This window comes from Lycorma delicatula, chromosome 12 (assembly GCF_047948215.1).
Source record: "Lycorma delicatula isolate Av1 chromosome 12, ASM4794821v1, whole genome shotgun sequence".
NCBI lineage: Eukaryota > Metazoa > Arthropoda > Insecta > Hemiptera > Fulgoridae > Lycorma > Lycorma delicatula.
The window spans coordinates 20,307,238-20,322,044 of NC_134466.1; the positions used below are offsets into that span (position 1 = coordinate 20,307,238).

Consider the following 14,807-nt stretch of genomic DNA (forward strand, 5'->3'; position numbering starts at 1 on the left):
CTCCCGATACTACACGTGCCACGCTTCGAGACTTCCACATTTAAATGAAACACCTCTTAGAGATTCATTAACACAACTTTAAAATTTTCCACTATTACAGACTTCTAAGAAGTCCACTGGCGTGTTAAAATGCAACTATATTTTCTTCATTTCCATTATCCAGGTTAGCAGTAATATTAATCGCGTGTGACCGATTCTATGTCTGGTCACCGCTACTTGTTCACGGCGAGTCAACTTAAAGTCGCTTTTCCATTTATATGGAGAAGTTTTTACTGAGTTTAATTTCGTATTTAAACTCCTCCATTCAGCATTCCACTTGTTTTTTACTATGTTTGTTAGATGGTTTTTAACATCTGCCACTCTTACAGGAAATGCATCCAAATCATCGCAGACTGTTGCCTTTCTAGGAGCTACGTCTTCGATTTCATTACCTGTAATACCAGCATGCCCTGTAGTCCATACAAATATGCATCGCTGTCCTCGTTGATTTAGAACGTATAAAATGGACAGGATGTTTGCAATTAGGACATCGTTAATGTTGTTGTTCCGAATTGCGACAAGTGCATTTAAAGAATCGGAACATATTAGCACTCTCTCTTCGCAATAGTGTTCAGCGTAGCAAAGAGCTTGCTGAATTGCAGTGAGTTCTGCCGTGTAGACACTGGCCACATCTGGCAGTTTCCAAAAGTGGGCTTCTCCATTTACATATATTGAGCATCCAACACCATGTTCGGTTTTAGAACTGTCAGTATAAATTGTAATATGTTCTTCGTAACTACTGACGGTTGCCAAAAATTCCTGTTGGATGATCACTGCTGGTTTCTTTTTTATTTCTCCTTGAGAGGGATCCAACCTTGTATTTACCGCTGGCAAGAGCCATGGTGGTATTTCTCTAGTAGAAATTGCCAATGTAACAGAAATGGCAATTTCGTATTTACTTCTTAATTCGTGGTACCTAATTCCGGCTGGTCTGGACTAGGTAGCACGACGTTCGTATAATGCAGCCATAGGATGATTGTTGAAAAGTTTATTATTTATATGGGCAGGATAAGCCCATATATTTGCTGCGTATCTTAGTAAAAGGATCTCTCTTCTATAATGTAGTAGCATTATTCAGGCTTCAGACATCAGACTAGCCGCCGGACTTGTGCGGAAAGCGCCTGTTGCATATCTTATTCCGCTATTATGAACTACGTCTAACTTTCTTAAGTGCGACTTTCTAGCGGATGAATATACGATACTTCAGTAGTCTAGTTTAGATTGAACCAATGCTTTATACAATCTCAATAATATCTCTTAGTCTGAGCCCCAATTTAAGTTCGATAAACATTTTATAATGTTTAGGGCTCTTTTGCATGTATCACTCAAGTCCTGTATATGTAATCCCCATGTAAGGGATTTATCCAATACTATTCCTAAATATCTTACGTTGTCTTTATATTGTATTGGATTATCATCAATTGTCAACGCAGGACTTTGATGAGGAATTCTCTTCCTACAAAAGTGTACACAGCACGTTTTTTCTGCTGAGAATTGGAATCCATTATTCCTTGCAACTTCATTTAGAGCATTGATCGCTCGTTGCAATTTGTACCTCACCATAGCAGTCTTGTTTTGCTGGTATACACAATTGCCAGATCATCAACATAGACGCTTTTGCTGATTTCTACTGGAATGGCTAATATCAATTTATTAATGTCGATGGTAAACAAGGTACCGCTCAACGGAGAATCTTGTGGTATGCCATTTTCCAAATTTCTTACAGATGAATATTCGCTATTGACTCGTACTTGGAAAGTACTGGTAGATTGCCACGAATGCCCCATTCATGTATCTGGAGCACTATACCATGACGCCAGGTCATATCGAAAGCCTTCTGAAGATCAAAGAAGACTCTGACACAATGTTTCCTTGTAATAAAGTTGTTATATATAACGTCCTCTAAGATGATCATTTGATCCGGGGTGGAATGGTACTGTCGAAAACCTGCTTGATACGGTGATATCAGGTTTTCTTTTTCCAAAATACAAACGAGACGATTATTAATCATTTTTTCGAAACTTTTTCCCATAGCGCACGTCAAGGAGGCGATAGCTATCACCCATAAGGCGATAGCTATTGGGATCTGTTAAATTTTTATTTTTCTTTGGTACTGGAACAACATGAGCTTTTTTCCACTGCTGCGGGTACATTGCATCCCGCCATATTTGTTTATAAAATTCGAATAATCTCCGTTTTGCAGTGGTATTCAGCTGCCTGATCATATTATAATGGATTTCATCCGGACCAGCAGCTGTGTTACCTGCTTTTTCCAACGCTTTCGTGAATTCTTCCATTTTAAATGGTACATTATACGAGTAATTATACTCAGTTCTAAAATTTAGTAGACCTTCGAGTTCTTCTTTTTTGGTCCGAAAACCTTCCTTGTAATTGGCCGTGTTGCTTGCTTTCTCAAAATGATTGGATAATAGCTCTGCGATTTCGTTTGGACTGTCCTTAATTCCATCTTCATCTTGAAGGCTAGTTATGGGCGCAAAATGTTTACGTCCACAAATCGCCTTCACTTTCCTCCAAACATCTGACGCAGTAGTGGTTCTGTCGATGGATCACACGTATTGTTGCCAGGATCGTTTCTTCGAGTCAAACATGAGACGTTTTGCATACGTCCTGTATTTTTTAAAGCCAATAAGATTTTGTAGGGTAGGACGTTTCTTGTAGGCGTTATACGCTCTTTTCTTTCTTTTAATAGCTTCACTTATTTCTTCGTTCCACCATGGAACGGGTTTCTCCGTAAGTTTCCCAGATGTTTTGGGAATAAATCTCGATGCCGACTCAAGTATCGTATTTGTTATGGCGTCGACATCGTCCCCGATAACTCCAGTTGTTTCAGGGAGTAACGTTCTAGCTGTGAAGCTCATCCAGTCTGCCTTATCAAATAACCATCTTTCAGAGATGGGATGTGTTTTTCTTGTAACATCAGTTACAATTTGCACCGGGAAATGATCGCTTCCATGCAAATCGTCTAAGACATGGAAGCTCGGTGCTATCGATCCGCTTATAAGTGCAAGATATACAGGACGTCGATCTATCTCTGGCATTGAAAAAGGTTCCTGATCCATCGTTTAAAATAATAAGTTCTGAATTCATCAGGAACCTTTCCACTTCTCTTCCGCGGGGATCTACTCGATCCGATCCCCAGAGAGAATTATGAGGATTAAAGTCACCCACCAGTAAAACAGGTGGGAGGAGCTCAAAAATTAATCTTGCTATGTCATCCTTATTTCAATCAAAATTCGGCAAGTATATGCTGCAAAGAGTGACCTGAAAGGGACGCTTCATTCTAATGGCGACCGCTTGCAGGTTTGTATTTAAATCAACAGCTTCGGCGGTAGCTCTAGTCGATGTTAGTATGGCTACTCCACTTCTAACTCTAATATTTGGCGGTTGATCTCGCCGAAATGTATCGAATCCTTTTAATTTTAAATTTTCATTTCGGCGGAAATGCGTTTCTTGCAGACATATACAAATCGGGTCTACTTCATGTACCAAGCGTTGAAGCTCATTGATGTTTGAAAAACATCCATTTATGTTCCATTGTACAATCGACTCGCTGATTTTAAATTATATTATCGTCTGGGTTTGCCTTTCGGCCACCCTTTTGTCCTTTTTTTCTCCATCTTACGAACAGCATCGTGTTCGAGGAGAAGGTCGTCGCCCGTGAAGCTTCCGGTCTCCGAATCGGAGACCACTGAAGCCGCCGACGACGACGGGCATGGATCGGCACCGGTTACAGGCGCCGATTGTGGGGCAGCAACTTGGCCGACCCCAGACACGGGGGTCGCACCGGTCACCGCCTTAGGAAGGGGGCACACTCGTCCCCCTGTGAAATTTTTTGTGCCCTCTGAGGCCACTTCAGTTACAGGAGGCTTGGGAGCCTCCATAACAGTTTCTGTAGGTATCACCTTTTCCTGGTCATTAAGAATCTCACTGAGATGGACTTGGCATTCTACTTTGGCGTCTGTTTTCTTCAGAACAAGAGCAACTTTCGGTGTTTTATCTTCAGGAGGCTGAACTAATATCTTTGGCTTTATAGGATCTTTACTATTGAAAGGTTTCATTTTATCATCAATAATTCTTTCAATTATATTAGCCAAGGTCGGAGCAAGTTTACTGATGAGTTGACTTTCATCGACAGCAACTGGAGCAGGAACAGGAACGGCAGCCGCAGCCTGAGCATAAGTTGTTGTTGCTCTACGCCTGCGGGCGTTAACCAACTTCTAGTAGAAGTAAGAACCCTGAAAAAGGTCAGTAGCTGACCTTTTTCAGGGTTCTTACTTCCTGCACAGCTACCTCGTCTTTGTAGACAGGACAGTTCCTGGATCTACAAGAATGCGTTCCTTTACAATTGATGCATGTAGGAGGTTCTTTGCATGGCTCTCCCTCATGCATCTCATCGGCGCACACGCATATTTGTGGTCTCTCACATCTGAGAGTGGTGTGACCAAAACGTTGACATTTGAAGCATCTCATCGGCTGTTGGACAAATTCCCGCACATCCAACCTGTGTATTCCCGCTCTTACTTTTCCGGCAAAGTAGGCCGGTTAAATGTGAGAACATGAGATGCTGAAGGAAGGACTACGCCATTCCTTATCATGTTCAATCGACGACTCTCTATTACTCCTTGTGCTGTCAGTTCCTCTACAATCTCTTGCTCCAAACAATTTTAAAGATCCCGACAGACCACAACACCTCTTGAGGTGTTGAGTGTGCCATGGGGATCAACATGTACAGCCAAATCTCCTATTTTTTTCAGCCCTAGGATCTTCTGAGAGTGTATATCATTTACAGTCTCTACATGAAGTCCCGTGAAAGTTTTTCTAATTTCCTTAACAGGGCCTCCAGCACATTTGTTTATTTCTCGAGCGATGAGGAAAGGACTCACCTTTGAGAAATTACCTTCTTCCTTTGTGATCACTAAGTATTTAGGTTTCAGTACGTTGCTCTTGAAAAAAGCTTTTTGCAAGCTCTTTCTTGCCTCAACCTCAATACGCCTAGATTCAGCACTCTTTCGGCGTTTTGCCTCAGACGAAACGGCCGGTACTAAATGAGGGTCTTTCCGTGAACCCTCTGCCACGTTTGGTTGTTCAACTTGCATTGAAGAACGATCCCTTCTGTAGTAAGGCTAGCCACCGGAGTACACCCCCACTCCAGGGGTACCAACCCTGGAGGTCTGTTCCGTTACTCCGGTGTAACCGGCATATGTAACCTACACACCGATGTTTTCAGGGCTCCCATGCCCCGAAAACATGGGCACCTTAATACATGCTTGCCATCGCGGGGGGCATGTGGACAACGAAAGGCCTCCGTTCTAACTGCAAATAACTTCAACCGTGGCCGTCGTCAGCTCTAAAGGTGGTATCAATCGATGTCCATAATCGTAAAATTTTCGTACCTGCAGGTGGCCGCAAAATCCAGTCCTGAAGTTCAGCCTGTAGATGTAATTCGGCCGAAAATGAAAGTATCCGAGGACAACACTCGGAACCCCGTTAGTCAGCTATATGTAATGTACGTGAGTACAGCTGTTGCCGCCCTGGACGTGGAACGTAGATGTTGTGTTCTGGACGTGGGGATTATCTACCTCAGGGCGGTATGTTATTATTCATTTGCTTCGAAATTAATGAGACATTTACACATGAACTGGCTCTATAAAATGTAGATCTTGGCCCGGGGTTCGTGCTTCCTCGAACTGGGTTGGCTACGTAACAGTGCAACGGTGTAGGACATTCAAGATGTCTGGATGAGGCCTGCAGCAAAGGCAGTTTATGATGATGTAAATGTATACCCACGCATTCAAATCAGTGGTATCCCAACGAGGCTTGGCTTATTACTATGAGGTGTAAAAAGTTAGAGGGCAAAAGGCAACTCCCGTTAAAGCCCACCAGACCTAAAAACGTGTGGGTGGGTGGCGATCGGAAGCGTCATAAGACGGGTGTCTTCCCCTATGGGGTTGGGATGTTCCCTCACTCCAGAAGCCGGGACTCAGTCTTTATGCTCTCGCTTCTAGAGGAGACATCCCAGGAGGGGGTTTCCCCACCGAGACTGCGGTCTCTTAGTGCTCGGGGGCTCTGGAGTACTCGTGCCTAATAGTAATTGAACACCCGTGCAAGCACCGGTGAACAGCAGCATCCCACGAGTCTGTCCGTCACACCCTGGCTTTCCTCTCTTTTCCTGCATCGTATTTGTTATGAATCCTATTATATAGCTTAAGTTTATTTGTGTGGTATCAAAATGTTATTTTCAAATAAACCTCTTTAGTCGAATTTTTTATTGATGATTGATGGCTTTATTTTTATTACTGTTTAAAATTTATCAACACTGAAATTTTAGACCGTAATATTTTAATAAATTATATATTTTAATAAATTCCCCAGCAGTTGCCCTGCAAGATATTTGAGCACATTAATAAAGCTCTCTATGCTTGAATGACGTCTACCGCATGCTCTATTAATTCCTTAATGAATGTCAAAGTGTACTCAAAACCATATTAAATGTAAATTATTGATAATTAGGTTCTTGGATTAAAATTTTATTTCTAATGATTGTCAATTAATTACAGTTATATAAAGGACACGTATTATAACTTTAATGCATCTTGTCTATCACAGTGAGTATATATACTTAAACTACTATTTACACTGTTTTAAAGTAATTATTGTATGTCTTTTATTATTTTATTTTTATTCTAAAAAATAGTTAATTTTATTGATTTGTTTTTTCTTAAAATGTTAAATGGCCAAGGTAGTTATTTTTTGAACAAGTAATAATCAAATATCAATAAGAACTTTCATGCTCTGATACTAAAATAAGTTTAAGATGTATGTCTTATCGTATTAATGTATTTCATTATATCACTTAAATCAATAATAAAATTGGAATAATATATTAGTTAAGATAAAAGTAGTCTCATTTGATATTTATACAAGACTAGAAAATCAAATCGAAGATGATCAATCATGTATTTCCGTCCAGAAAATATTATTAACAATGCAAGTCATCTTCTTCAAGAGCTTCTTCAGAAATGTCAACAAATGATTATTAGAAATTTCTAAAAATTTTTAAATATAGGGAGAGTAGAAAAAGAAAGTTCTCTGGATTTTGCAGCCTCAACATAAAAAAAAAGAGATCTGTTATTGTTTTTACTATAACAGAATATTTTCTGCAGCAGTAAAGCATAGAGTTAGGTCATTAAGTCTGTATAATAACTTGCAATGAAAAACAATAGTGACATTCAAGCTTTATCCATCCATCATAGATGTGGATGAAGCACATTTTCATTTTGAAAAATAATGGTAATCATTCTACATTTATGGATAATATGATACCTTGCCTTTCGAACTAAAAACTGTCACTTCTCAATCGTATGGCATAATTTTAAAAGATACACTAAATGCTTCTAAGAACAGAATCACCCAATTCACAATTAGCTTCCTGTCACAACAATGTTAACCTTTACACACTGAAACTATATGAAAACAGTACAAAACCTCGAGAAGCTATACTACCTGCACTCCATTATATCAAGATTAAATTCCATTAATTATAATGTTTGGCCAAATTAATAAACTGTTGAACAAGCAACTCATTGATGCTATGTGAGGGCAAGTCAACATTCACCAGACAGACCTCCACTTCTGGAATCAATAAGCTTCCTGAGTACTAAATCATGTGCATTGCAGTCTCAGGAATTTGCACGGATTGGTAGATTTTAGAACGAGGTTGGTCTGTATTTTTATAGGTGATGAATGAAGAAAACGCCTTGTTGCATGTGGAATAATGGTTTAATGAATTGTCGTCGTGACAGTTAATGAAATGATTTGTAACGTAACGTATAACTTCACATATAAAAATAAAAAATATAAAATTAAATAAAACAGTAAAGCTAATATTCTTCTGAACAAAGAATAGAGTCCATCCGTACTAAGAGTATGACGTGACCGCCTTGGAACTGATTCGAGCGCCGATTACTAGTAACTATGAGTAAAACTGATTGTCCATCCGAACAAAATGAAAAATGCGACCGCAAAGCGCGGGATTCCAACGTAGAATTCAAGTACGTCTTAACTTTCCGGCTAGCGCTAGCATCCACTAGATCGCTGCACCGGACGGCTCGACGTGGAACCGAACACTGATGAAATAGTATCCAAAATACCTCATACCTCCATAATACCTCATTTTACTCAAATTGTAGCCACGTAATTATTCGTTTAAATTACAAATCTCACCCTATTATTAATGTCGATATAAACTACTATATTTTCCTCATGAGCATGTCAGCCCTGAGTTGGGTTTTGTACTGTTACCAGATACAATCAAATCTTTTGGATGACATATTGCTGATATTTTTTTGTTTTCTTTTGAATGCTATTGATATTATGCAATCGCGTAATTCACACGTTTTAAATATATCAAAAAAACTGCTTAAATTTTAAATGCAGGTACATATTTGTACCTTCTGGTAAGTGAGTGGATACAAAAATATTTCTATAATATTCGGAGTTCTAGTTTTCGCAACGGTTTCTATGATCAATCTTACTTTTAATGAAAACAGTTCTAATTTTTTATACAATTAAAATAATTTGAACAGGTAACAGAAAAAGATCATGGAAAGTTTAAAAAATAAAGAAGGAACGTTGAATTAAAAATTCTTAAAAATAGTTTTTATAAATTATTATTATTATGAGGAAAGAAGGAGAATAATAACAATGACTATAGAGTCTAATTATTAACTTAATTTTAAGGAAATTTCGGCATTTTATTTTTAAATTTCTTATATTAACTTATTAAAATGGCAATTTGTTTATAATTTACAGACTTTTTGGAGAAACTGATCTTGATAAAATAAAAAGACAGTAAGTAGTCTTTATAAAACAATTTTTTTTTAAATTGGATAGTTTATAATATGATTATTATTTCTCCTTTTGCAGAATTATTTTTTAATAGGAGGCAATTGGTTCTTTGCATTTGTCCTCTCCTAATTCTCTTTCATCTCCCAAATACAGTTGAGTTCCATTTTAAGTTGTTATTACTTTTCTATTTCCTTTTAAAAGTTTCCTTTTTTCTGTTATCTTTAAAAATTCCTACTTGAATACAGATAAACCTAAAGAAGACTCGATACATAATTTTTATCATTCAAATTTATGATTAAACGAAGATTTACTTTCCTTTTCTTCCAAGACTTCATCATAGTACAATTTAACACGTTTGTTATCTAATTTAAACAACTTGTATCGTTTTACTTTCTTTTCTTTTTTTTTTGTTTGTTTTTTATAAATTTTATGGCTTATTCGTTTATGTTTTTTTTGTATTTTAGTTGTACTTTTATATATATTCATTTATAAATGAATTTTTATGTTATATACTGCAACTTATTTTCGTTGTATTAGTCAAAAAAAAAAAGGAAAACCATAAATATACCTTCATAATATTGCTAAGATTATAGCGCAATTTTATAATTCTACTGAATGTACTTCTACAGTTATTTCCGTGCATATTAAGGGCTTAACCAATGAATTGTGTAGAGTTGTCGGTTGGGTAAATAATGACGAGAACAATATATTTAGAGTTTAGATTAATTTATTTAAATTAGTTTATGTTTTATAATATTTTTTTTATTTTAAAGTCTGTGCACCATATAAATTCATACTAGTAAAGATTTGATACATCGTTGAAAACTTTAGATAGGTTGACTTTTAAGATCCTAAAAAGACGAGACATGTGTCTTGTTTGATAAACTTTTCTAGACTGAAGAAACAAAGAATAACACGATAAAGAATAATAAGAAATTATATGAACATAGGACTCTTCACAAGATAAAAAAGAAATCATTACTTGATTTCATATCTGAACGGAGTGCCCGCCTAAAAATCTGAATTTTTTTTATGAATGTTCATCGGTACTAGTATAATGAAATAAGAAATAATAACTCTCATATAGATAATCTTGAATAGAATAAGCTCTTTAAAGACGTAAATTACTAAGCAAATAGAAACATGTGTGGGATAAGTTCTTTGATTTAATTAAGTGCATAGAATAAGCTGATACCTTGAAGTAGCAAATCAATGAACACGTAGATTCATCGAATAAGTGATTAAATAAATAATTTCTCTGTTTGAAAATACACCTTGGATATAAGCACTTGTTCAATTCTTTAAGACTGGTAACAAACATAGCTTGTGTATTGGTCTACGAAGTATTCCAAAAGACTTTATCACGATCGCAACACGTACTAAATTGTCTGATCCTGTAAATATTTCTGCTATTAAGCCATATTTCCACTGTAGAGAAAAGTATTTTCATCTGATATTAATCTCCTTTGATAAGTCTCCTTTACGGATGTTCCTCTTAGGAGTTTTTAATTTGTTACGTTGTTACAATTAATTTAAATAATCCTTCGACCATTAATTCCAAATGGAATGCGTAAATTTTTGCGTTAGTTGCCAACGGTCTAAATGATTAATAAAAATCTCAGTGAAATCGGGGATAGGGATCGAGGTGAGAAACGATTCAGTAAGAACATGTAGTGGTGAATTTAAATAATTTTAAATTCAGTAAATTACGGTGTATAACTTTTGGAAATTAATAATAGGATGTCTACGATAATCTAAGTGTTAAGATGAAAGTTAAACCGTTTTATGCCGCATTCTCACACCTTTCAAAATGCGGAGATGAAGAAGGGATGAACGCCCAATTTATACCTTGTGATGTGGAAAGGAATGAATATTGTACTGGTTTGATTGGACGTCCTTTGATTTAAATATTGTAAACAATATCCATGGAAAATATTGTTTTCAGCCTTGAAAGTTTGTTCGTTATCGGAAAATATTTGATTTGGTATACTCTACGAGAAATAAAGCGCTTTAATTCGGCAATGAATGTTTCCGATATTAAATTTGATATTAATTCTAAATGTAGAGCCTTAGCTGAAAGACATATGAACAGCCACGAATAGGTTTTTGGTACGGCTGTTGATCTCTGTCCACCGAATCATTAATTCACCACTATAATCGACAGCGCAAATAGAGAACGGTTTAGATAAATTAATAAGATAATTGGGAATTGACCAAGTTGCTGATGTAATTTTTTAGCACAGGAATTGCTAAATGCTGGAAAAGCATTTTATACATTTTTGAATAATAGATCGTGCAACGATCTTACCATTGACAATCCAATTGTTTTACGTTAAGAATTTTAAAGTAATTGAATGAAGCTATGCAAAAGTCACAAATATCCACTTTGGATTCTTATATTTGTTAAATGTGCATTAGGAGGCAAGATAAATTTATGTTTATTATTTGATGATAGCTTGAATTTTGAAGCGGACTCCCTACACGAAACATGCCTGATAAAACTACGAATGGATCGAGGGAGAATAATCTACTTTGTTTTGAAATCTGTCTCCACATTGAATGTCATTGAGTTCTGAAGGAGAATATTTTAACCGGGATATTCGTACACAGATACGAATTAATCTAAATAATGATGAAAAATCTTCAGTAATATTTCTGAGTAAAGTAGAAGCAAACGAGAATTGAATCCCTTTACGTTTCTCATCTAATCACTCAGGTGAAAGAGTAAAATTATTACAGAAAAAGTAATTATTGGCCCAGTGTATTAGCTCTTGTAAAAACTAAATAGGGCCGTGCCACAATAAATTAAAATTTTGAAGCTTTTCAGAAAACGATCTCGAGATACTATATCAGGTGAATTGATGCGATGCCATTTGGGATGTTGAGTTGAATTGTTGGATTTTTAAAATTCTATTAGCAACGAATATATTCAAACTTAATGATTCACTGTGAATTCAGTAAAGTGCAATCATGAAGTCAGTACACAAGTGAATTTCATCGATGTGAGTATTAAAGATGCAACCAACTGATTAGTTAAACGATTTAATAGTAATAAAGCAAATAACTTAAATCTGGTATAGAGATCTGTGAGTGGTGCAACCCCAGACAACCCTTGAACTGATTGGATGAAATATTTCAATTAGAATAAATGGTTCTTACATATACACATCTCGCATTACCTTACACGTTACTTTACGCGTTGGTAAATCCAAGAATTTAAAATGATTTAACAGAATTATTACTGTTTAATTTATTAATAATCACGTTGACAACTAACCTCTTATTGTATAGATCTTTCTACTAGGACAATAAATTATCACTTAAGCTTTCAATCACAATGACATTTAATTTGCCGCAGTTGTTGAGTAGAATGATTGCACAAGAATACTATCGGCCTAATCAAGCCTAATGGGTCGTAAATTCCAGTAATCATAAATCATTTTTTTAGTCAGTACATTATTTTTCCCTTAAGTAAATTAAAAGCATCCATTTATCTGAATCACTGTTCCATAAAGTACCTAATTATCGTTTAATTGAATTATGCTTGAATTATTAGTTAACAATTTACGTATTGGAGACCAACACTGATTTAACATATATCTTATATCTGCCTTGTACTTCTTTAATACATCTAAGTTTCCAGGTTCTCTTATGAGAATATCGCCATAAAAGTCGTTTAATATAGCTTCACAAGCAGCAAGATTATTTATTTTTTTTTTTAGCGCACAATAAAGTTTCGTTCTCATCGCACGGTCAAACTAATATTACTATCGTAAGCACCTAAAAATTAACTTACAAATTTAACTGATTTAAAACGTCTATTGGATATGCAAAAAGCAAAATAAAATCATGCTATTCACTTTGCAACTCATCATGAGCCACCGTCTTCAGGAGACCGACAATACCTTCAGAAATAACACGATCAATGAAAGGAGATTGAAACAAGCCTGTTTTGGCGTACGGTTAGCGTGCTCATTGCCTGAAAATCCAACTATGCTTGGGAACAAACAGAAGTTCCTGGCTTCTGTTCGATCCCCAGGCTAAACATATATATTCTATTGCAAAACACAAAAGCACTACCAACATTGTGCACAATGTTGGGCACAAAAGCACAACACTGCAACAACACTAAAGCACAATCGCGTTTAGGTCAGTCGGTATAAACACAATAGCATTTGTATTCAACCTATTTACATTATTGTAGAATATTTCTTGTAAGATAACCGGATTCATGCTTTTTTTAATATCGGTAAAAATTAAACCAATAATTCACGAAATAAGGCAGCAAATAGGAGTAATAATGTTGTGGAACTGGAGGAAATTGTAAATTTAGAGATAAGAAAAGAAGATTAGCTTTAATGCCTAGCGAGGCACTAGATTTTGGCCGTTCCTGATATCGATTATATCATAATCGTATTGTTTGGAGAACACCATGCCAAAATTCGTATGATTTGGTTGCGACTTAATGCGGGAAACATAGGAGTAGATCGTTTGGTTTCGTCTTTACTAAAGACATGGCTAATCGTTGTTCACTGGCAGACTTACCACAGGACTTGTACGAAACGTACATGTAGCTTGCTAGATGTTAGGTGAATATATTCATTTGCACTATCAAGTGTCAAGTGTATATTCATTTTCACTATCAAGTGAAATTGGCAAGTTGGTAGATCGCGCTACCACTCTTATCAAGTTGGCTAAAACAATCATTGTACTCGATCCCGTCTGCTTTTTCAACCCCTCATCTGCGTGGCTGACTGAGGCAAATTACTATTACCTACCGAGCTATCAATCGGACCGTGATCTCAAAACAAGAAACCGTATACAAGAACATTTACCAGTCTCCTAACATTTTTAGTTTCCTTATCACTTCTTAAATCTTCGGCTGACAACGTCGGACGAAGTCTCTTCAAACCCTTGGTTCTGTTGGTTTTATCAAACGGTTCGCCGAGTACCGATGATTTAACAGACTACTCCAGCAGAGTGCACGCGTACTGGAGCTAGGGCGTCGTACAACTAGGTTCAACCGGGTGCCCAGAGGAGATCGTTTGAAACTCAGTACGTAGAGCCAATCCGCCTATCGATACGATAGTTTCCACCTTGGGTTACGGTTGCGTTGCGTTATGTGTGGCAGCACCACCGAGTGTAGGTGTGATGCTGTTTAGGATGCTGTTGTGTAGCTGTGTATGGGTATATGTTGTAATTTGTATAGTGTTCTTGGTGTGATGTATTTGCTTTTTATAAAAGGTTCAGCAGCTGGGTGTCTAGTTTAAAGAAACGCTGCAGAGGATAGGGTCATGAGGACACAAACCCCCAAAGTCTTAAAGAGTAAGACTGCGGGAGCAGGAAATTCATCCTTGTTGTCCTTAGTAATCTGATTAAGACATCTAGTAGCCAAGAAGGACGCACTAGCTGAACTATAAGTTACAGTTCGTAATGTATAAGGTTTTAAATCTTGGTCAGCGGGACATCGCCATAAAATTCATAGTAGATTGCTGTCTAGATGTGAAGAAAATTTGCCTATCCAATTTCATTGGCTAAACAGTGAAATCACTTATGTAGTTTACATCTGAGAATTACTGAGAAAAGACTGCTGAACAATAGGACCAATTAATAATCTGTCTTTAAGAGATGAAATACTTTAATATTAAACTGCACCATGAAAAACAATTCGTTTAATTGTTTAACTTGGCTTTTAATACGGGATGATGTAACTGAAAGACATATAAATCTGAAGTTAACCAATCATGTAAATTTAGACACATGTTCTAAATTTAAGTTTTCATCAATTAAGTGACAATTATTGTTATTGAGAAAAAGATTGCGGTTAAGCTTGCTTTTCCTAAGCTTAAATATCTTTGCTTGGCATAGTTAAGAGAATCAACTATTTTCATTTTTAGGTT

At 36.4% G+C, this 14,807-nt stretch overlaps 1 protein-coding gene across 1 annotated transcript in view; it reads left to right on the top strand.

Annotated features, from left to right (window-relative positions):
* Nucleotides 1-14,807, top strand: part of LOC142333454 (uncharacterized) — a 111,851-nt gene that overhangs the window by 24,434 nt on the left and 72,610 nt on the right. Inside the window, exons 4-5 of the mRNA XM_075380597.1 lie at nt 6,618-6,665; nt 8,872-8,910. Coding sequence (XP_075236712.1) covers nt 6,618-6,665; nt 8,872-8,910 — 87 coding nt within the window. The remainder of the gene's footprint in view (nt 1-6,617; nt 6,666-8,871; nt 8,911-14,807) is intronic.